General features: G+C 45.5%; 1 protein-coding gene across 1 annotated transcript in view; it reads left to right on the top strand.

Moving 5' to 3' along the window:
• HUNK (hormonally up-regulated Neu-associated kinase) overlaps positions 1-23103 on the top strand; it is a 112658-nt gene that overhangs the window by 76686 nt on the left and 12869 nt on the right. Inside the window, exons 6-9 of the mRNA XM_060010045.1 lie at positions 2873-3000; positions 11163-11298; positions 16560-16722; positions 20628-20711. Of these exons, the coding sequence (XP_059866028.1) occupies positions 2873-3000; positions 11163-11298; positions 16560-16722; positions 20628-20711 (511 nt within the window). The remainder of the gene's footprint in view (positions 1-2872; positions 3001-11162; positions 11299-16559; positions 16723-20627; positions 20712-23103) is intronic.

Here is a 23103-nt window from a genome sequence, read left to right as displayed (position 1 = left end):
CCTTAATAAAAGTGTGTGTTGGTAAACACAAACGCAAAAGCAGGCACTGCAGTCAAGTGTGTACAGTTGGAGGGTGACTGGGTTACATGGCGGCTGGCCCATGTCCCTGGTTGGGCTTTGTCAAATGTTTTAGTATTGTCACCACAAGAAAAGCAAAAGTAGGACTGCTGAGCCCCTGAAGTTGTGTCCCTGGGCCTCAGTTTGAGAATCACTGTATGGGTTGGGTACCGTAAAACACCTGTGGGAAAAATGATACTGTTTAAGTACCAGGCTGTTCAGCTTTAGGTGTGAGTGTCAGAGCCAGGATTAAGGCACACAGAGGTGAGCGGGGACAGGATTGACTGGTCGTGTCCCACAGCCAACCGGTAGAAGTTGTAGCCTTTGGCCTTCGTATCTGAAGCCCCTCCCCATGCATTGCCCTGAATGGCCCGAGCTGCCTTACGGAGGTTGGAAGCTGTTTGAGGTTCTTCAGGGGTCTCCAGCAACAACCTCGTGGAGTGTCTCATGGGGTTTCCATCCATAAGAGCCGTGTGTCCAAGACCCCTTTGATGCAAAAACGATAAAATTTGGAGGCCCTCTTAGTTCTCCCCTCTCATCAGTCTCCAAGCGTCCTCCAAGCAAGGATGGTTGGCTCTGCCTCAAACAGACCCACAATGCAGCACTGCATCCCAGTTTCTCAGACAGGTTACATGCCCTAACACCCCTTCCCTCTGCCCCCAAACTGGCTCTCCTCCCAGCTTCCTGTCTTCTATCACGCTCACCACCACCATCCGGCTTTCCATGTTTGCATCTTGCGTCCCCTTCAGACGTCTCTATTGCTGATTTGCCTTTCTCTTTCCACTGCACGCCATCCCTCCCCTTCAGACTTTAATAACAACATGACACAGTCTCCTGCTCATTCTGAGCCCCCATCCACTTAATGCCAGGTGACTACTCCCCACATTATCTGGCCATAGAAGGTTTATTCACCCAACATCTATGCTTGTCCTGGGAAACGTGTTCCACTGAGCACACACAGGAAAACGCTGCTCTAAACGGCTCTGCATGTGCTTTGTTCATTCTTGTCCCCATTTCTTGGTCTACACAGTGTTTCCTCATATCCAGCCGGCCAAGACAGATAAGCTCACACACATATACTTACCCCTGAGAGGCCTCCCATCTTCACGTACTTATTATAGTCCTCTGTCGCCCTTAATTCCACTCCTCTGGTGTCAAGGGCAGCAGAGTTCAGCATTTTCGTACCCCCTCTGCACTCGCTATTGGAAAGAACTGTGCTTGTTTATTTGTTGACTTGCTGGCTGTCAGCCTTCACCCAATTCTAAGTCCAAGATGGCGGCTCCTTGTCTGGCTCCCCACCCGCCCCAGAGCCAGCATCTATTCCACTGCCTGGGGCAGAGAGCCGACCTGCAAGCATCTGTGGAATGAATGTTGACGTATCAGTCTCCCTAACTCGACTGCGAGTTACAGAGCAGGAGCCGGGTCTTGGCATATGCCTGCAATTCGAGAATGATCTCTAGCTGGAGCCTGTGGGCTCTGTACCTGTCCTTCTCCAGAGCGCTGTGATTCAGAGGCGCCTTGGTGGAATCGGGCCCCAAGGGTCTTCATTTCAGTCCGTCTCATTGGATTTGTTTTGACTGGAGATCCTGTTGCCTCTTTTTAAAACATTCCCTTGGGCTCTTTTGAACACTTCAGACCTCTTGGCAGGCAAGGCATTTCATCCCCATCAGGAAATCTCATCAAAATGATATTAGGATTTCACATCAGGAAAATAAAAATCCTCCAAGAGATGTTGCTGCTCTCTAGCTTGGCTTTGGATAGAAGTATAGTTAAGCCCGTTCGGAAGGTATTCTGACCACATCTGAGATACTGGTCCAGAGCTGGGTGGCCGAATCTCTCAATAAACAATAAGATAGAGAATAAAAGTGGGAAAGAGACTTCCTTTCCCCTCCCCACCCCCAAAGGCATTTCTCCAGGGTCAGGCCAAAACAGAACTCAAGGGAAGAGCAGAACACCAGTGCGGGCTCTGAGACTTCTGTCTCAAAGGGCTGAGTGGTAGCCAGGCACGCCGGCTATGCCGTGACTTGACCTCCTGGGCAGGGTCTTGCTGTGTAGTTTTTGGTCTGGCCTCCTGCAGGATCCACCTTTTAAACTGTACTTGGAAAACCACATCACGGCAGACCTACTTTTATTCGAGGTTCCTATTTATATGAGGTCCCCCAGGTATTTTTCACATCATTTGGTCTGGACTTCCTTCCAGAAGGAAGGGACATAGTTTCCCCTCCTTACTGGGATAGCTCTTGAAGCTCTTTATTTATTAATTTTTAATTTAATTTTATATTGGAGTATGGTTGATTTACAATACTGTGTTAGTTTCAGGTGTACAGCAAAGTGATTCAGTTATACATATATCCATTCTTTTTCTCATCCTTTTCCCATAATAGGCTATTACAGAATATTGAGTAGCGTTCCCTGTGCTATACAGTAGGTCCTTGTTGTTTATCAATTTTATATATAGTAGTGTGTATCTGTTAACCCCAAACTCCTAATTTATCCCCCCGTTCCCCTTTTGGTAACCGTAAGTTTCTATGTCTGTGAATCTGTTTCTGTTTTGTAAATAAGTTCATTTGTATCATGTTGAAGCTCTTTAACCTCTTCTGATTGCCTGTGCAAATCGTCAGAGTTGTGCTTTCACCCACACCTTTCACATTTGCTGTTGCAGAGAAGAGCTGAGTGTTCTAGAAAATGACCAGGAAGGAGCACCGCGGTGGACATGAAAGTGGCAGGACTGCAGCTTCCCCAAGCCCATGTCCTCTTTGTCCTCCTCTCCCCGGGGTCTTCTTCTGGTCTCATGCTCTGGTGTCTCTCTTTTCAGAGGTGTGAACATGTATGCCATGCTGACCGGGACCCTGCCTTTCACGGTGGAGCCTTTTAGCCTGAGGGCTTTGTACCAGAAGATGGTGGACAAGGAAATGAACCCCCTTCCCACCCAGCTCTCCACAGGTAATGCACCTGCCACTCCGATTCAGGGTCCAGGGCTGCACTCTGACCACTGGAAGCAGTGTTTGTTTTGCAGCACTGGAGTTAGGACGACCCTCTGATTGTACTCGGTCTCTTCCTAGTATTAAAGCTAAGTCGCAAAATATGGTTGGGTTTCCCATCCCTAAGGAGGCACTCTCCTCAATCCTTTCTTTTTCCGTTGTAATTCTGAACCCCTAACTTCCTCCTTCTGCACAAAATACACATATCAAAAGGATCGTATAGTCTCCCTTGGAAAAATACTTTCAGGCTGGCTTGTTTTAAAACTCACCATATTATAATGTTGACTTTGAAAAGAATTGAACATCACGTTTCTGTTGTGTCTTCCTTAGTCAAGTCACTGTAAAGAAATATTAGTTTCATTCAACTTTGGTCTGGGATTTGTTTAGCAATGTGAGTTTTTGAGCCTGTTCAGGAGCTTTTAAATATATATAGGTTTGGTTACTTGATTAAACTGAATCATCAGGTGTGTTTGGAAAGTACACTCAACTTTACCTGGTTCACGTTTCAGTAAACAGTTCGTATTAAGGTTTGGTTTCAGATCCAGCAGATTAGTACAGTTTGTTCTTTGGTTTGTTTCACAATTCACTTCAAGTTCCTGGCCTTGGCTTGGCCTCGACATTCATTTAATTGGCTCCTTAGAATAAACTCAGCTTCACTAAGATCAGGCCTGTGGCCAAGAAAGAAAAAAGGAGTAATTATTTAATTTCAATGTATGAAACATGGTTAAAATATAGCATTTTTGTTTGACTGCTATCAGGTATTTTCTTCTTGAGTTTATAAAGCATCCATGAGGCTGACCCGGAATTTAATGCTTGCCAAATGGCACCCAAGATGAAATGCATTCCTATAGGTAATTATCTAATTCGGTTCATACTTTCACCTCTGCTGGGGAGGTTCGAATCTCTGGAGGCTGAAAGCAAAGCAGGCATTACGTACTTAGAAAGATGAGTTACACGGTTCTGTCGTTGTAAAAGAAATAGTTCTGTACCAAGAGCCATAACTCCTGGAGTTAGAAAATGTGAAAAATGTTGATTGAATTGTTATCTTTATGTTTTAGAGCTTTCGGAAATGTTGAAAGTGCTGCAATGAAAGCACATTCGTTCATTCCTTCCATATTTCACATTCATTCACTTATTCCATGAATATGTCCTGGGCATCAACTCTGTGCTAGGAATGCTCTAGGCACCAGGAGAATAAAACAGTCTCTACCCTTATAGAGCATACCTATCAGCAGGGGAGGCAAAAAAATAACATATAAACAAACACGTGTGATGTTTAATAGTTTAAATGCTCTAAAGAAAATAAGATAAACCAGGATAAGGGGATAGAGAATAAAGATAGGTTTTTGTTGTTGTTGTTTTTTAACCAATTACAATTTTTAAACACCTTTTTGTTGTGGTGTAATTGTGGATTCACATGCAGCAGTGAGAAATCATACAGCGAGATATGTTTACCCTTCACCCAGTTTCCCCCATTGGTAGGATCTTAAGTAACTGTAGTTTAATATCACCACCAGGACCTTGTTAGAATCCACTGAGCTTATTGAGATATGCCTGCACCTGTGTGTGTTGGTGTGTATTTAGTTCTATGCAGTTTCATCACACGTGCAGAGTCATGTGACAGTACACAGTCAAGGTAGGGAACAGTCCCAGGACCAGGATTCCTTATCCTACCCTTCTTTAGCGACAGCCACCTCCCTGCCTCCTGATTAACCCCTGGCAACCACTAACATGTTCTCCAACTCTATCATGTGTCCTTTCAAAAATGCTGTATATTTATATATATATCACTTTTTGTCACTCAGCATAATTCCTTTGGGACCCATCCAAGTTGTTGCATGTATCAATCCTTTGTACCTTTTTCTTGCTGAGTAGTAGTCCATGGTATAGATATACCATAGTGTAAATATTCACCCATTGAAGGACAACTGGTTGCTTCCAGTCTCCAGCTACTATGAATAAATATTCTGTCAACATTCATGTACAGGTTTTTGTGTGAACATGTTTTCATTTCTCTGAGATGAATGCCTAGGAGTGAAATCGCTGGGTTGTATAGTAAGCACATGTTTGGTTTGTAAGGAACTGTTAACACTCCTGTTCTGAGTGGCTGTACCACTTGGCATTCTCTCTAGCAATGTGTGAGTGATCCAGTTTCTCTGCATCCTTGCCAGCATCTGATACTCTCACTACTTTTTATTTTAGCCATTCTGATAGGGTCTAATGATACCTCATTGTGGTAACAAAAAAGATTTAATGTTTATAAATAAATTCAGTCTTTCAAGGTAGTCTCTTTAAGAGTTATATTGTCATAAGTACTGCCATCTTTCAGAGTGATTCTGAAGTTCCTCTTATGATTCAGAGCCTGTTTTGTCTTAAGTGGCCCAATACAAAGAACAATAGGAGGTTGTTTGTATCCTCATGCCTGGAAAAGGCAGACAGTGTTCACTTTGAATCCCAGTGAGACCCTAAAGAGCTGGAGCTGCTTCTCACTGTATTAGTCAGGATAGCCCAGGTTATGCTGCAGTAACAAACAGCCCCCAGATCTCGGTGGCATAAGACAGCAAAGATTCTCTTTTTTTTTTTTTTTTGGTCACGCCATGTCGCATGCGGGATCTTAGCTCCCCGACCAGGGATTGAACCCGTGCCCCCTGCATTGGAAGCACAGAGTCCTAACCACTGGACCACCAGGGAATTCAACAAAGATTCATTTCTCATTCCTGCTTTATGCCTGTGGAGAGTTGGATCAAAGGTCAAAGGGTTCTGCTCATTTTAGTTAGTCAGGGTCCCAGACCAATGGGGCAGCCACCATTTCAAATGTATCTGATGCGTGCAGAGGGAAAGAGAAATCTAGAAGGTCTCTTGTCAGCAGTGAAATCTTCCACCAACATTCCACTCATAACTCCTAACTTTCTAAAACATGTCACATGGCTTCACCCAGCTAAAGGAACTGAGGAAGGGCAACCCTACCATATATCTGGAAGGCAGAAAGCCAGAAATATCCGTTGACCAAACAGCATTATCAGTGTGAGCCACAGGCTGTAGGAGGAGGAGTGGGGGCGGGGGGTGGTCAGTGGCCCCTGCCATCATCACTGAGGAGGGTTGGGCAGCAGGGCAAGGAAAGGTAGAGTAAGAGCACGAGGAAATCAGTCTCATTACTTCTGAACCAAACTTGTTTTTACCCCAGTACTATTATCTGGCCTTAGCAGTCTAGGCTCTAAGTGTCTTCTGATTGTGACAATTAAATTTACCCTTAAAGAAGTAAAAGTTGCACCCCTGAAAATGTTAAAAAATAAAAAATCCAAAGGAAATTCCACAGAAGAAAAATTAGAAATGTTCCCAGCAATGTCAGCATCCCTGGAGTTGGTGTCCAAGCTCACGTGGCTCCTGCGCTGGGCAGACAGTTTTGACTTTGGCCTTAAGCTTTGTGTGTGCTTGTTAAAGGTCTTCACATTCCTCCAGGATGCTGTGGTCTTGACCGGTCAGACATGAACAAGCATGAAGTGCATTTCTATACCTGATTTTACAATGAAGGAATGTGGACATTGCCCTCCCCCTTTTATTCTTTTGCCATTGGGATATGTGTATATCTACTCAACTTGGGCTTTAACCCTTTGTGCCAGGTACAAAACATAGCGTTGGCACATAGTAGTTGCTCAGGGAATCTAAGTCTCTGGCACTTGTGTTAAAGTGTGTGGTCTGGGAAGGCAGCCCATAGATTCATTTGACTACTCAGATATGGGATCTGGCTCCATGCGGTAGGGCCCAGAGCTGTGCCCCAGCTGCTGAGGAAGCTCAGGTCATCTTCTTTACAGAGGGAATGACTTCAGTTTGGGGGATCAGCCACTGCCCTTCCATCAGCCCCCTGCTTCTCCAACCCTTTGTTCTCTGCACCCCGAGTTTACCACTTCTCCCTTCCACCGTGCCTGGCCCACCTTCATTTGTGATACTGTATGATACTGCCTTGTTTACATCCCAGAATACAAGCTTACAGTAACAGGAGTAGCTGTCATTTACTGAATGGCCATTGGTAAGTGCTTTTCATAGCACCTCCTGTTCTCAAAACAACTCTGTAAGGTAAGTTCTATTATTCCCAATTTATTAAGGAGGAAACTGAGTCTCGGTGAGGTCATATAGCTTCTCTGGTTTTTCATTTGCATCTGCTTGACCCCCAAACCTGAACTTCCCTACTATACTGGGTTGCTTCCCTATCTTTCTTTATGTTATTCAGTATAAGATGCCTCCACTCCCCTCCCCATCCCAGATTTGGTGGTTTTATCTGTTGTCCTCATGTTTTGAGTAATATCAAAATGGAAACATCCGAATTGAGGATATGCCATTTTATTGTGTCTCACTAACACATCTTTATTAATTTGATGATTCTATCATTCATCCTTTTTTTGAGAATATTTATTTGGTTGCGCTGGGTCTCAGTTGCGGCAGGCGGGCTCCTTAGTTGTGGCTCACCAGCTCCTTCGTTGCGGCACGTGGGCTCCTTAGTTGCAGCATGCGAACTCTTAGGTGTGGCATGCATGTGGGATCTAGTTCCCTGACCAGGGATCAAACCCGGGCCCCCTGCATTGGGAGCATGGAGTCTTAACCACTGTGCCACCAGGGAAGTCCCCTGTCATTCATGTTTGTGATGATCTTTCCACGTCTGTTGTATAATAGCACTCTTTTTTTTGGATTAAGTTGGAAAAATTTTTGCCATATTTGAGCTGAAAAAGAGCACAGTGTTATTGCCCTTGTGAGTCTGTTCTGCACGCTTTTGAAGAATTGCCTCTCTTCTCCACCATGTACTTTGAAAGCTTAAGCTGTTGGGATCTTGCCAATTCTGGCTTCTAGACAGTTCCTCTTTCTGCTTGTTGGTGCTTGTACATCACAGAGTTGTGAATGCCCTTCATGGTTTTCACATTTACCTTTTCATCACTACACCTCAATGATGGCACCTAGAATATATTCCAGACACTCAGTTAAGATCTAGAGGGTTTTGCACCATGAAGTCACTGAAGTGATGCTGAAGGTGGGGTGTTAGCATTTGTGAGGGTTGAGCCAAAGCCAGTTAAGATTGCTGAGATGGCAACAGGCACATGAAAAGTTGCTCAACATCGCTCATTTTTAGAGAAATGCAAATCAAAACTACAATGACATATCACCTCACACTGGTCAGAATGGCCACCATCAAAAAACCTACAAATAATTAATGCTGGAGAGGGTGTGGAGAAAAAGGAACCCTCCTACATTGTTGGTGGGAATGTAAATTGGTGCAGCCACTATGGAGAACAGTATGGAGGTTTCTTAAAAAACTAAAATAGAACTACCATATGATCCAGCAATCCCACTCCTGGGCATATATCTGGAGAAAACTCTACTTGGAAAAGATATGTGCACCCCAATGTTTACAGCAGCACTATTTACAATAGCCAAGACATGGAAGCACCCTAAATGTCCAGCAACAGATGAATGGATAAAGAAGATGTAGTATATATGTACAATGGAATATTACTCAGCCATAAAAAAGAGAATGAAATAATGCCATTTGCAGCAATTTGGATGGAGCTAGAGATTGTCATAAGTGAAGTTAGTCAGACAGAGAAAAACAAATATAGGATATCACTTACATATGGAATCTAAAAAAAATGATTTAAATGAACTTATTTGCAAAAAAGAAATAGACTCACAGGCAGAGGAAACAAACTTATGGTTACCAAAGGGGAAGGGCAGTGGTGGGGGGAGATAAATTTGGAATTTGGGATTAACAGTTACATAGTACTATATAAAATAGGTAAACAACAAGGCCCTACTGTATAGCACAGGGAATTATATTGAGTACCTTGTATATAACCTATAATGAAAAAGAGTCTGAAAAAGAATACATATATTTTTATATATGTGTGTGTGTGTGTGTGTGTGTGTATACACACACACACACACACACACACACACACACACACACATACATATATATGAAAAAAAAGATTTCTGAGACGCCTCAACTGTCCAATAATTGTTGTTGCTGCTTACTCCTGGGAGGTGATGAGGAAGGAGCTTCAGGTGTGGGAGACCCCAGCTGTCGTCCCATGGACGGTACTGGAGCAAAATGTTTGATGGCTTCGTCTGTCTCCTGCGGCTATTTCCCTAGGCACAGTGTCAGGAGCTCACACAAGCCAGTCCAGACTTTGGAAAAGCTGAAGCTCATGGAGGTGACAGGTTTTGCACTGGAGGAGTGCGTACCTTCTGTGACATGGAGCACAGACAGGGAGTGCGCCCCGTGTGGGCCATCCCTACGCTTGAGCCCGAGTGGAGACCCCAAGCGCTAGCTTAGAAGACGGGCTGGGACTCATGGCTGTGCCCCCCATGGCTTTCCAGGACAGTGGAGAGTATTTTAATCCCTTTTGCTCTTGAGTCATAGGGATATTCAAGACCCTAACACAAACTTCAAAGAGCTCTAAGCATGTTTTCTAAGTCCTTTTTGGATAGTAAGGCAATATTTGTGATGTCCACAGAAAGAAAATTCACCAGTAGAGATCTGAACTAAAATTACTTGTGCTCATCAGCAATTTGTGAAGGCGCAGAGCGCTTGTTCTGAAAATAGAACAAAAACACACATCCAGTCTGTTCTTAGCTCTGTTCTTAGCTTAGTTAATCATACTCTGAGAAAGCCTGGGTTGCTGTTCAGGTCCTTTGAGGGTAAGCAACAGAGATGTCTGTAAAAGAAACATCATTTACTGAATAACCTCCCCGTTTCAACTCATTTAGCTCACATCTTTTTTTCTTTGACCAATAGATGCCCCGATAAAGCAAATAGAAATGACCTTACAATATAGGGGAGGTGAGAGAAGGGAGATAGAGGTTCCAACAAGAGGATCCCCTCTTTTGAAGCCCCACTTGCTTTTCAGAGCATTGAAGAACATTTTAGAAAAGTTTTATTTGGAGACCCAGCTATAAAACTTAGAATAGTTAATGTGCCTCATTGACTGTTCTCGCATCTACGCATGTATTTTTACCCACAACGTTCTCAAAGGGAAATGACCTTCTGGTGACCTCATCAACTGTGTGGGAACCCACCTGGAGAGGTTACCTGGGGTCCTGAACTGGCAAAGGCTATTTCTTTGGGGTTGATTCTGGCATCAGAGTTAGCTCCTCTTTTGATGGCTTCATTTTTACCCCGCAAAAGATGGTTGACAGTAACACCCATCATTCTGTAAAGGACAGTTTTTGAAATGACAGCTAAAGCCTGTGAGAAAGTGAGAATTTTTATGACTTATCACCGAAAACTTAGATTATCTTAGAAAACTGAAAAATAGCTTTGGAGAGAAGACAGAAAAGTTTGGTGACCAAGCAAATTAAGATTATTTTCCGGAATCTATTACTTGGTATATTGGAAATTGGATATCATGTACAAAGCTACATAAAAGAGTATTTTTTTTCTCTTGCAAGGATAATATCACAATGCTTCATACAATGAGTATAAATAAGAAAATATCCTGGTCCCAAAGCTCAAGCAAGACAGACCATCTTCATTTTGAAGGAATCCCTGGCATTCCTTGTCCATAGGAAGACCTGCATATTCTGCTGAACAATTTTGGAGCCTGTGACCTTCATGTGCATTATAAACGTATTTTCCCATGTTGTGTACTTGTCTCCACTGTTATAATCTTAAAGGATGCATGTATGGCACAGGGAACTATACTCAGTATTTTGTAATAACCTATAAAGAGAAAAGAATTTGTATATATATAATATATAAATATATAATTATATTATATATATAATAATATATATATATTCCTCAAAACCTACCTTGAGATCAAGCATTGTCTTTTTACTTTCTTTCCTCCCTCTTTGGCTCACCTTTAGCAGTGGGCCAGAGAAAAAAACCACAGCGGTGGACCATGAGACCACAGGTGGTTTGGGGAAGTACAGGATGTGGGGAGACCCGTACTGGTTCGTGCTCTACCGTGTTCCAGGTGCACCTCTTGGACAGATATCTTAAACTCTTGGCTTATGACTCCCAGAGATCCAGAAAATAGATCAGCAGTGGCTCGGGAGGTGTGGTGGGTCCCCTGCCCTGGGTCTTCCTTCAGCCTGTAACACGTGCGTGTTCTCTGCTGAATGTCTTTGCAGGAGCCGTGAACTTCCTGCGTTCTCTCCTGGAACCAGATCCTGTGAAGAGGCCCAATATCCAGCAGGCACTGGCGAATCGCTGGCTTAATGAGAATTACATGGGCAAAGCGCCATGCAATGTCACCTATCCCAACAGGTAATCAAGTGCACACAGAGGGACTCCTCCTCGGGCAAGATGGGGCCTGTCTTACGAGCCCCTGAATAGTTCTGGACAGGAAGCTTCACGTGATTCAAGCAAAGGCCACGTCTTCTCTTGGCCGCCCTTCCCCACTGCACACACAAGAGGAAGTGAAGGCGGGGCCGGCCCGTGTGGCTGTGCAGAGTGCGCCCTGCAGGGGGCGCCCGGCGGAGGGCGTGCGGGCTCTGAAATCAGGCCGCACTCCCGTTATCAAACCTGCTCCCGAGGGCGTGCGTTTTTCCAGAGCAGCACCTCTTTCTAATTCACACCAAGGGACCGTGTAGACTAGCTATGACCTGAGTGAGTGTGTGTGTGTCTGTGTGTGTCTGTTTGAGTGTGTGTGTGTGTGTGTGTGTGTGTGTGTGTGTGTTCCACTCAAGAGCTCTCCTGTCGGCATCGGCCGGAATCCAGTGGAATCGCCTCTCTCCCTTTTCAAACCATCCCCCGGGCTCCTCTTCTGCCACTTCTTTGCTCCGATGTTTGTTTCAGCCCTAAGTCTCCTGCCCTGAAATGTTGGGGGCAGAAAGAAAAGTCAAGAGCTGGAGTCCTTTGCTTCGGGCCGTGTCTCCCTGTGCCATTTCTGTGAGGAGGAATCTTTAGGGAAGCTTACAGGCAGGAGTCCACAGGAGTCCTCAGGTATCACTGAGGGACACCTCATGATGGCCCACGTGTCCCCATGCGCGGGTGTCGAGTACAGATCTGAAAGCAGGTACAGGAAAACATTCCCTTGTACTTTTCCCTACTCATCTGACATATTGTTAACTAGCCCGAGTGGAGGAATGAGGACCCTCCCCTTGGTGACTTTAGAGCCAACGTGAGGACCTATGGGTCCAATACCTCCCAGGACTGGGACCTACCTTGAGTCCCTTCTTTCTTCAGACCTGGAGTGGCCTGCACATTCTAGATCTGAAGCTCAGATGAAGACAAGAGAACCACTGATGAAGTGGGACAGGTAGAGCACTGACAGGGCAGGGAAGAGGTGTCTTCTGTGATCATATCTTCAAAATGCCCAGGAAGGTCTGGAAACATCCACCAAGACTTATGAAAGTTGCAGCACTGACTTCTCCAAGTGAGATGGGCAGGCAGAGCTCCGTCTTGGGGAGGAAGTTCTAGAAGAACTTCAGGGGGTGTGGGTGGACGGTGCTGGACCCGCCTCCTGGCTACTGGGCCACATTTGCACTCACCATGGCCATAGATAGCTGTCATCTACAATTCTAGCATTTGACTTGTGGGAGGTAATGTAAACAAAGTCTAGGTTACTTAGGTTACCAAGGGAACCTGGAAATAGACTGCTGGTTTCCAGTGCTGGCTCGGTTTGAGCTAGTACCTGAAATAGACACCGGGAATATTAGCCCAGCGTGAGACGGAAAGCAAAGCCGAGGCGCCATGCCCCGTCACCAGGGCTCATGCTGCCTGGGACGCCCAGGTGTGCTCTCTGTAAAGGAGGAGGCGCCGGTGGCAGCCAAATGGGTCATTAGCCTAATGTAATCACGGTCTAAATGAGCAGAATCAATCCACTCGATGCAGCAGCTGTTAAAGGAAGTGAAGCCGCTGTTAAAAATACAGTCCCCCCCTCCTTGCTGACCACATCTTCATTCACAAAGATTCAGGCCCAGGCATCTCATTTTGTAGCTTATAAACAGGCTTTTGTAGATTAAAACTTCAATTCTAGTAACCTATACTGGCTTTGCCAGATGGGTCATTTCTGCATTTGGACTTGGTCGAAAGCAATGCAGGCTGCACATGATCTAGTTGGGTAGATTGTAAAACTGGTTAAGAGCTTGTATATTAAGGAAAACAGCAGCTGAATATCTTCTGTTTAGGTAAGGTTCGTTACGCATTTTATACTAGAGGCAAATCGATGTCCAGTTTTTAAGTAATGGAACCAGAAATCGCAACTATTGGAAAAGACACGAGTTATTTACAGTCTTTATTGTGAAAAATATATAATGCAAAAAAAAATGTGCTTCTGATGATTAGTTTTCTGGTTTTACCAGCACACAGATAAAGGGAATAAGAATATGTGACCAGGGAAAGGAATATTTTCTTTATAAAGTCTATCTTATAGTTTCCCAACATTCATAGCCCCAGATTTAATTATTTTAGACGTTGTCAATGTTTTACTTCCGGGAAAGAGAGAAAACAAAGGTCCTGTGTTTTATATCACTCTTCTTTAAAGCCTTCTGTTAATTTGTTTGGGCCTCCAAGTTGATATCCCCATGAGGCAAGAGGAAAATGTCTTTAAATGTAAACTCTTTATAATAAATGTTCATGCCAGTTAGTCACAGATGTTTGCTGTGTGCCAGGCTCCCCTCCCTGTTCTGGGAGCAGACATTTTTTTTTAGAGCCGACCCTGGATACCTCCTTCCTGTCCTGCCTGGGCCTGGACACTCTCCCACACCTCCAGTTAGCTCTGGAGATGAGTGGGAGGGAAAGCAGGTCATTGGTTCACAGGACGGAATTAGACCAAAGTGGAATAAAATGCAAATTTACTCAAAATTATACCTAGTGTTCTGGAACATGTTTTACCATTGTCTATATCATCAAAACTTGGAGAGATACGTTTGTTCTCTACATCTGTGTCTCAATTTCTGCCCTGCAAACCAGTTCATCTGTACCATTTTTCTAGGTTACACATATATGCGTTAATATACGGTATTTGTTTCTCTCTTTCTGAGTTACTTCACTCTGTATGACAGTCTCTAGATTCAGCCGCATCTCTACAAATGACCCAATTTCATTTCCTTTTATGGCTGAGTAATATTCCATTGTATATATGTGCCACATCTTCTTCATCCACCAATGGGGGAAAGCGGTGGGGGGGAGGGGTTGGTGGTGGGATGAACTGGGAGATTGGGATTGACATATATACACTAATATGTATAAAATGGATAACTAATAAGAACCTGCTGTATAAAAAATAAATAAAATTTAAAAAAGAAAGAAACTTGGAGAGATAACACAGGTTCAACAACTGATACAAGAGAGCACTAAATATATGCATTGCTTATTGAAAATGTTTAAAATATTACTCTCAGTCAAGAGCCAGTCCACAGTCTATGCTGGGCAGAGTTCACCTGATTCGGAAGACACGGGTACAAACGGCAGAGACGGGGTGTCTCCCCCTCCTCATTTTCTTCCTCTCTCCTCCACCCCCAGCCCCACCCTGGTGGCATCCCACACCCAGAGCACCCTCCCTTCCAGGGCCTGCTCCTGGTAGGGGGTGGGGCCATCCGTGTGTAGCTGTGGGTGATTGGCCAGGGGTGGGGGGGAGGGTCAAAAAACTCATGATCTGATTGGCTGGAAGGTGAGGCCGTGAGGCTGTGGTCTGGTTGGCCAATGTCAGTGATCTCATTGGCCAGGAGTGAGGTCAAGCAGCAGTGGTGTCATTGACCTAGGGCAGGGCTGCTGGCACGCGGTTGTTACCAGATAGTTTCAAACAGTTGTGCTTTCTGTGTTAAGTGCTTGTGTCAATCTTCACGTAATTGTATCCTTTTTAAACAAACGTTTTTATTTTTAACCATTAATCATACCAACCATACTCCAACCTGCTTTCTAGAATTTGTGATTTCGTAGCCAACAGGAGTGAGGAAAGCAGATTTTGTGGTTTCTTGGGCACCTTTTCTTTGGACGGCACTTAGCCAAATAGAGGGAGAGCTGACCTAGGTTGCAATGGTCAAGAGACCTAGGTCTGCCCTTGCTGCCCCTACTAACGGGCCTGTGAACCTGGCAAGTCGGTTTCCTCTTCTGCACCATTATGGGGTTATACTGTGTGGTTTTTCCTACTGTTATGGTTCTGAGGTTCCACCAGAAATGTCTTCAGACTCTTTGGTGGTGGTTACAGAGCTCTCTAGCCAGATGTGCTCGCCTTCTGCTCACAGAGTACTGTATTTGCATCTCTCTTAAGGACTGTAGCACGTTCTCTCTGATGACACACCTCCACTACCAACACACATACTCTGTATGCCCCTCAGCCTGTTTTTGTGTTCTCCATATCTGCCACTTCTTGCCTGTGTGTCCCTGGGCAAGTTACTTCCCTGTTGTGGCCCTCAGCTTCTCCATCTGTAAAATGGGGATAATAATGGTACCTACTCAGAAGACTGTCATGAAGAATAAATGAATTTATTTTCTCTCTTCCCCACTGGAATGTAAACTCCCTGAGGCAGGGACTTGTTGAATAAATGAATGAATGAATGAGTGGTTAAATGAATGCCTAGCGTTCATTTCTTTGGCATTTTATCCCAAGGAGTTTATCTTCATAATACTCCTGTGTAGAAGCTTTAACCTGTCCTCTGAGAGCACTTTACTTTACAGCTGAGCCCCAAATCCCCTATTTGTGAACTGTGAACTCACATTGTTCCTTCAAACACGCTCTGGGCTGTCTCCTGAACACCCTCCTTTCCCAACTCAGCTTCCACCCAACCTAAGTGTGGGCCCCACCCCATCTCCAATAAATACATTTTAAGGAAAACATGTCAAATTGTAAAGAAATTTGGGACAACTGGGGAAATTTGAATATATTCTAGATATCAGAGAATATTAAGAGATTACTAACAGTTTGTTGGGTTGTTGATGGTATTGTGGTTCTACGGAGATGTCCTTGGTTTTTAAAGATGCATGTCGAGGTGTTTAGGAAAGAAGATGTCATGATGTTTGTGATTTAAAATACTTTAGGAAAGAAAGGAAGGGAGGGAGAGATGGAGGAAGGAAGGAAGAAAGAAAGCCAAAGTGTTAACAACTGGTTCAACCAGGAACTGGGTACACACATAAGCTATTAGACTATTCCCTTTACTTTTCTGAATATGTAACTTTTCATAATAAAAAGTCAAGTGAGGGCTTCCCTGGTGGCGCAGTGGTTGAGAGTCCGCCTGCCGATGCAGGGGACACGGGTTCGTGCCCCAGTCCGGGAAGGTCCCACATGCCGCGGAGCGGCTGGGCCCGTGAGCCGTGGCCCCTGAGCCTGCGTGTCCGGAGCCTGTGCTCCGCAACGGGAGAGGCCACAACAGTGAGAGGCCCGTGTACCGCAAAAAAAATAAAGTCAAGTGAATGAATGAGTGAATGAATGGACTGATTGTTCATGAGGGGGCGTGTGTGTGTGTTGTGCGGGGGGGGGGGGGGCGATTTCTGTGCTGTCATGTTTGTGAGCATCGCTAAGGAGGCCCTGGAGCCTCTCAGCGACAGTGGAGAGGTGACTGGTTCTCTGTCCCTCCGCCCCCCAGGATTTCCCTGGAAGACCTGAGCCCGAGTGTGGTGCTGCACATGACGGAGAAGCTGGGCTACAAGAACAGCGACGTGATCAACACCGTGCTCTCCAACCGCGCCTGCCACATCCTTGCCATCTACTTCCTCTTAAACAAGAAGCTCGAGCGCTATTTGTCAGGGGTGAGTGGAGCCCCGCCGTGGTTTTCTCTGCTCTCTGTGGAAAAACGAGCTCTGACACTTGAAGTGTTTCCCAGTTACTGACACTTGATCTGAGCTGTTAATTGAAACTAATGTGAGGCTGAGTTTCCTGAAGGTGGGATACAATAGTGGCAAAACCTGCTTCTCAGGGAGCACTTTTTATCTGAGGTGTTTTAAAAATATTCTCCCACAGAGTTAAGCTCTGGGCAGACTCGTGAGAGATTCAAGCCTCTGTTCCTTTCAGCTTCTTGTTGCCTTTTTGGCTCTGTTTCTCTTTTCTCCTTGGGGTCCCCACTTAGATGCACTGGGGCTTGTGTAATCATAAAAGTTGGGGAGCAGAGCCCCTCAAGCATTCGCCTCTAAAGCATGGTAGACGAGAAAGCCACTATTTACATTTACTTCTCTAGAAAACAAAAGTGAAACCTTGGCCCCTTCACTCAGTCTGGGCATCAGATAGTCCAGGTGTCGCGTGTGTTGAAGATGAAGGAGGTAGAGCTGGGAGCCTGTTTTGGACCATGGTACCCTCATGCTTTGGTCACCTTCATCCTTCCGCCTCATGAAGTTCATACATGCCTGGATGAGGGAATTTACATGCTTCAGTATGTAGTTTTGACTAAATCAACTCTTTCCAAATGGACAATGGTTAAAAAAGAATTCTGCAAAGAAAACTGGATCCCAGGCAGTATGGATTCTGCATATCACTTCTTCTGTTTCTCCTACTCAGAATGGTGAGGACTGACCAGATCTAACAGGAAGTCAGCCAGAGAAACCTGGAATTGTCAGGAAGCCCATCTGAAATTTGATTTCATACCCATTCCTGAAGGATGACCTTCACCTTGCCTGTATGGCGCCTTGAGATCAGGTTGTATGGGGTCATCACTGTTAGGAAGACGTTTAGAATCCAGAGCGTAAAGAGGAACTTCTAGAGTTTTCCGTACTATTTAAAGTCATGTGATAGCCCGATATCACACAACATTCCACTAAACAATAGGCTTACAAACCTTTTATGAGGTTTTTACATTAAAGCTAAAGGTGAAAATTCACCAATAGTTGGGGAAATGCTGTTCTCCCTGATGAGGGAGAAAATGACCAAAATCATGCCCAGAAGACAGCATGATCAGAATGTGTCTCTCATTAGCAAATGGATTGGGGAGACATCTAGAAAACATTGCCGAATAGATGAAGAAGCTTGACGGGAGAGTTGTTAAACAACGGAACAAAAGTACAGATGTTTCGAAGCGGATTCAGCTTAGGGTATTTCCTAGATTTGGCTTCAACAGGAAATGATCCACAGAACACCTTTTTTTTTGGTGAGCCACCAAAGGAATGATGTACATGAGAAGAAACATTATAGTAAAAGGCATTTAAAAATAAGAGCAATGTTTTATGGGGGAAAAAAACGTGCTCCAGAAGCAGTGATGGGACAAAACTTCGGAAGGGAACAGATATGCAGCTGGATTTCAGAGCCCGTGTCGTGGTCACGGGAAAGCTACTGCAGAAGAGAAGTGGAGTTCAGAAAGACTGGACCTTTGATACATAGTATGTTATTTATATCATTTTATTGTGTGATAGGAGGGATTAGGAAATTCTCTCACACCAGAGGACAGAGGTCCTCTGTTCACCTATGATGATGAGCTTAAAAGACATGTTAGACTTGAAGCCATTTCTCATTTCTCTTTTATAAGAAGACCATATGTCCTATATTTCTTTCTTATCTTATCCTTTTAAATTCCTATTTTATTGTCTATTTTATAATGTACACGATATGTTAGTACAGTACATGCTTATAATTTATAAATAAATGTGCACATATTGTAGATGCCTGCTAACAACTTTTTTCACTCATATGGGCTCAAGGTCACACCATTTAGGAACCACCATGCTAGGGACAAGTAGTTCTCAAGTAGAAGGAACAGAGGAGGGTCACACGCTGATTTTCTTTTTGAAATGATGAATGTTGTTCAAAAATTCGTTTTAAAAAATGTTTCCATGAAACTGACTCTAAAGTGTATGATTTCACGTATTTAAAGGATGACATTGCTACTTTGCTGAGTGAGCTAGCAGATTCAAACATTCTTCTTTTGGAAGAACCAGTTTTCTGGATACTGATCAATAAGATAGAGGGGCTTTTGTTTTTAAAATAGTTTCTTTCCTTATTTAAATTATATTTTTTATTTTTGTCTGTGTTGGGTCTTCGTTGCTACGCACGGGCTTTCTCTAGTTCCAGCGAGCAGGGGCTACTCTTCGTTGCGGTGTGAGGGCTTCTCTTATCGCGGAACACGGGCTCTAGGCATGCGGGCTTCAGAATTTGTGGCACGCAGGCTCAGTAGTTGTGGCTCACGGGCTCTAGAGCGCAGGCTCAGTCGTTGTGGTGCACGGGCTTAGTTGCTCCGCGGCACGTGGGATCTTCCCAGACCAGGGCTCAAACCCGCGTCCCCTGCATTGGCAGGCGGATTCCTAACCACTGCACCACCAGGGAAGCCCTAGTTTCTTTCTTATGTCTACCTCCACATCTACAGATGCAAACTTTGGTTACTCACACTCTTAATCACACGGCTCATTCCAAGTAAGAGACATTTGTGTGAAGCTCTTAGGGTATGTCTTGCCTTCTCTGGCTGTCTTGCCATCTGCTGTGTTTGCCCAGCATCAGGGTTACAAATGGTGCAGTGTTGCAAAGCTCTGTGGTTTTGTTTCCTGAGAAGTTCCTGGAAACTCAACTAACTTAGTTCTAACTAGAGAAGGTTCTTTCTTATTTTATTGTCTGTTTCACACTTAAACCTTAAATCATAGGACATAGCTGGTGTGAGAACCACTGTCTAGGTGGGTGGCTGCTTTTAAGAATGAATTATTCCCCACAGACAGCCATAGCTGGTCCACTCAGTAATTTCCACACAAGGCTAATTTAATTGCACCTGTGCACTGTGCCAGTTATGAATATCATTAACCAATTACTAACAACCGTGTATAATTTTGAAAGCAAAACTAGTGAACTAAAAAGTAAAATATTGTATTGGGCGATTGGGATTGACATGTATACACTGATGTGTACAAAATGGATGACTAATAACCTGCAAAAAAAAAAAAAAGTAAAATATTGTAACTTAATTATTTGCCATTTCTCCCCTTATCCCTTGATTCTTGTTTCCTCTTTCTAAAACCTAGAAGCGTGGATTTTAATTTGGAGAGCCTGTAAAGGCATTTTGTGAATATTCGTTGGCTGAAAAATTAATCAGTCATTTAATTTCACCTGTCGCCAGAGAGGATTGCACCTAAACAGTGCCCCTAGATCATCTTAGGTGTGGTTACCTGTCTTCTTCTTTAAGCTATATTATGAATTGCTGTGACATTTATCGGGGCGGGGGGCAGGAACTAGGGCTTTTTTTTTTTTAATTGAAGTATAGTTGATGTATAGTGTTGTGTTAGTTTCAGGTATACAGCAAAGTGATTCAGTTATACATATATATATATATATATATATATATATATTCTTTTTCAGATTATTTTCCATTATAGGTTATTACAAGATATTAAATCTAGCTCCCTGTGCTGCACAGTAGGTCCTTGTTATTTATCCATTTTTCATGTCTTAGAGTGGTCTTCATCGCACCGATGAAAGGACTGAGGCCCGGCAAGGAGCAGTGATGTGCCCAGGGTCACCTGGCCCTTTCCTGGCAGAGCCAGGAACAGAAGTAGGTCACCTGATGCTGGGTGCCGAGCTCTCCCCACACTTCGTCCTTGGATGAGGCTTTGCACTGCAATTAAGTGCCTTGCCAACCCCTTTCTGCCTTTTCTCAGCCAAGCGCTGGTTTAAAAATTAATGAATGCTTAATGGACATTTCTATTTCCTGTGAGTTAAGCCAGCCTTTTTTTCTCTTCTCCTCTGGTAGAAATCCGACATCCAGGACAGCGTCTGTTACAAGACCCAGCTCTACCAGATAGAAAAGTGCAGGCCCACCAAGGAGCCCTATGAGGTGAGTGGCCCCCAGAGCAAACCCCAGGATCTCTTAGGAAGAGTGGATTTCCATTCCGGGGGGAAGCGGGGAAAGGAAACCCATGATTGTAGACACAGAAGTAGCCAAAGACAAATACTGACTTAACTGAGCCTTTGAGACATGGTTTACAGCGGGGCCACCATCGTTCAGTCTCTAGACTGTGGTTCTCAGCTGTGGCCACATAGTGGAATCCCTGAGGAGCATTTTAACATCTGGATGCCCAGGCCGTACCTCAGACTGATTCCATCGATCCATTCTCGATCTCCAACGAGATCGGGGGTCAGTAATTTTTAAAGCTCCCTGGATGGTTCCCAGTGGAATCCGCTGTCAGATCTCCAAGAGGTTAAAAACAAGGTGCTGAAAAATATAAGTGCATGTAACACTTGGCATCAGGAGAACAAAGTACAGTGACGAACAGGAAAAAGTATCTGGAACAGTCCTTTCCAGTCAGCTGTCCCTGCTGACTTGACGCTACCTGGAACGTACCTGAGAGAAAATACCAAGATGCTTTGATTTCAGAGTAAAAACTGGTATCATATCGCCCCAAATTTGGACCCCAAATACATGCTTGTTAAGAGACTGTGCCTGGGAACTCGAGATCCAAGGCCTGGAGCACAGGATAAGGGTCCCGCCACCAGGACTCCTCATTTGCTGTTTTGTGCAGTGGGGCCCGCCTGTCTTCTCTGCATTTCCGTGGAATATGGAACGAGCCGGGCTGCGCTCCACGGCGGCAGCAGAAAGCAAGTGGGACACGGCCCAGGCCAGCCCAGTGACGCCGGTGACGGGGCTGCTGAACTGCCGGCACCACGTGTGAATGCGGCCACCCCTGAGCATCGAGGCGGGGGTCGGCTGGGGTAGCTGCAGGAGGAGGGCGGGGCTGGTCAATCTACACAGCCTGGGGGATGGTACCATTTAAGGAGGCAGAGAAAAAGAGACGCTGATGACAGAGAAGCCAGCGAAGATAACGGGGCAGCCGGAGACCCAGGAGGGAGGGATGCCAGGGAGGACATGGGAAAGGTCAAGTATAAAGCAGCCAGTGGTGACAGCTGAGCGGTTTCTCGTCCTGGAGGAGGTGGAGAAGGCAGAAAGGAGATTGCGTGGATTGGGGGAGTGAGGACCGTGAACAGAGATCTCTCCGTCGCTGCCGCTGGCGGTGAAGAGGGGCTAGGGAGCAGGCGGGCTGGGAGGCAGAGGAAGGAACTCCAGTGATGGGGGGGGAGGGCATGCATTCAGAGCAGCCAGGGTGGGCCCTGGCCTTGACCCCAGGCTGCAGGCCTCCTTCCTCTGCGACTAGCTGTGAGGCACCAGCATGCTGAGGACGGAGATAAGCTTTTGGAGGGGCAGCAGGGGGGTGCGGACTGGGGCTGGGCGGGGAGCATGGCTTCTAGGGCTGGGAGAGGGAGAGCAGAGATGGTGTAGGGCCAGACTCCCCTGAGCTCCACACCCCTCCGGCCAGTTGCTTACTGAACCTTCTGTGGCGTGAATGAAGGTGTCTCAAATCCAGCAGGCCTGGAACCAACCCCACCTCTCCTCGCCCATCTCCCCCCACCCCTGGCCCCTATTTTCTGTCTGCAAATGGCATCCCCACCCTCAGTACAGGGCAGAAACCTGGAAGACCTTTGTATTCCTTTCCCTCACCCCGAGAGCCAGTCTGTCGCCAAGTTCTGCTGGTTTGACTCCTGAAACTCTCCAACCCCTCCACTCTCCATCCGACCCATCCTCGCCACCATCACCTCTTGCGTGGACCTCAGCTGCAGCCTCCTTCCTAACTGGTCCCGCTCCTTCCCCGTGACTACCTGGCGCTCCGTCCACACACCGGCCAGAGCGAGCGATTCACACTCAAATCAGACCGTGTCACTTCCCCGCTTGAAACCTTCAAAGGCTTCCTTAACCTGGAAGGCAAACTCTGTGACGTGGCCACCACGCCGCGGATTGAACTGGCTTTGCCAGCAACTCCAGCCTTGTCTCCCAGGCCCCGCACACAGCCCTGCTTCTTGCTTCATGCTCAGTCCTGTGGGCCTTGAGACTCTGTGCTCTCTTGGCTGCCAGGGCTGGCCACACCCTGTTCTCTCTTCCAGAATGTTCTCCCCACCCCTCTCTGCTGAGTTAATGTGTATCTTCAGCTCCCACTTCAGCTCACGTCCTCGTGGACCCCTGCCGTCCTCTGACCTCTGCCATTGGGTTGCATCCCTCCAGTACACACGGTCACACACGTTCTGCTTCCTGGGGCTTGTCGCATTGGCAGGGTTCTGTTTGTTCAGGGATTATTTGATTATCATGTCTTCCCCACTCCGGACTGTGAGTTCCTTAAGAGCAGGGACGGTGTCACTTTTGCTCCTCACGGTGTCCCTAGAGCCTACACAATGCCTGG

The sequence above is a fragment of the Delphinus delphis genome, chromosome 4, assembly GCF_949987515.2.
Source record: "Delphinus delphis chromosome 4, mDelDel1.2, whole genome shotgun sequence".
Lineage (NCBI taxonomy): Eukaryota > Metazoa > Chordata > Mammalia > Artiodactyla > Delphinidae > Delphinus > Delphinus delphis.
This window is presented reverse-complemented; position numbering and strand designations above follow the sequence as displayed.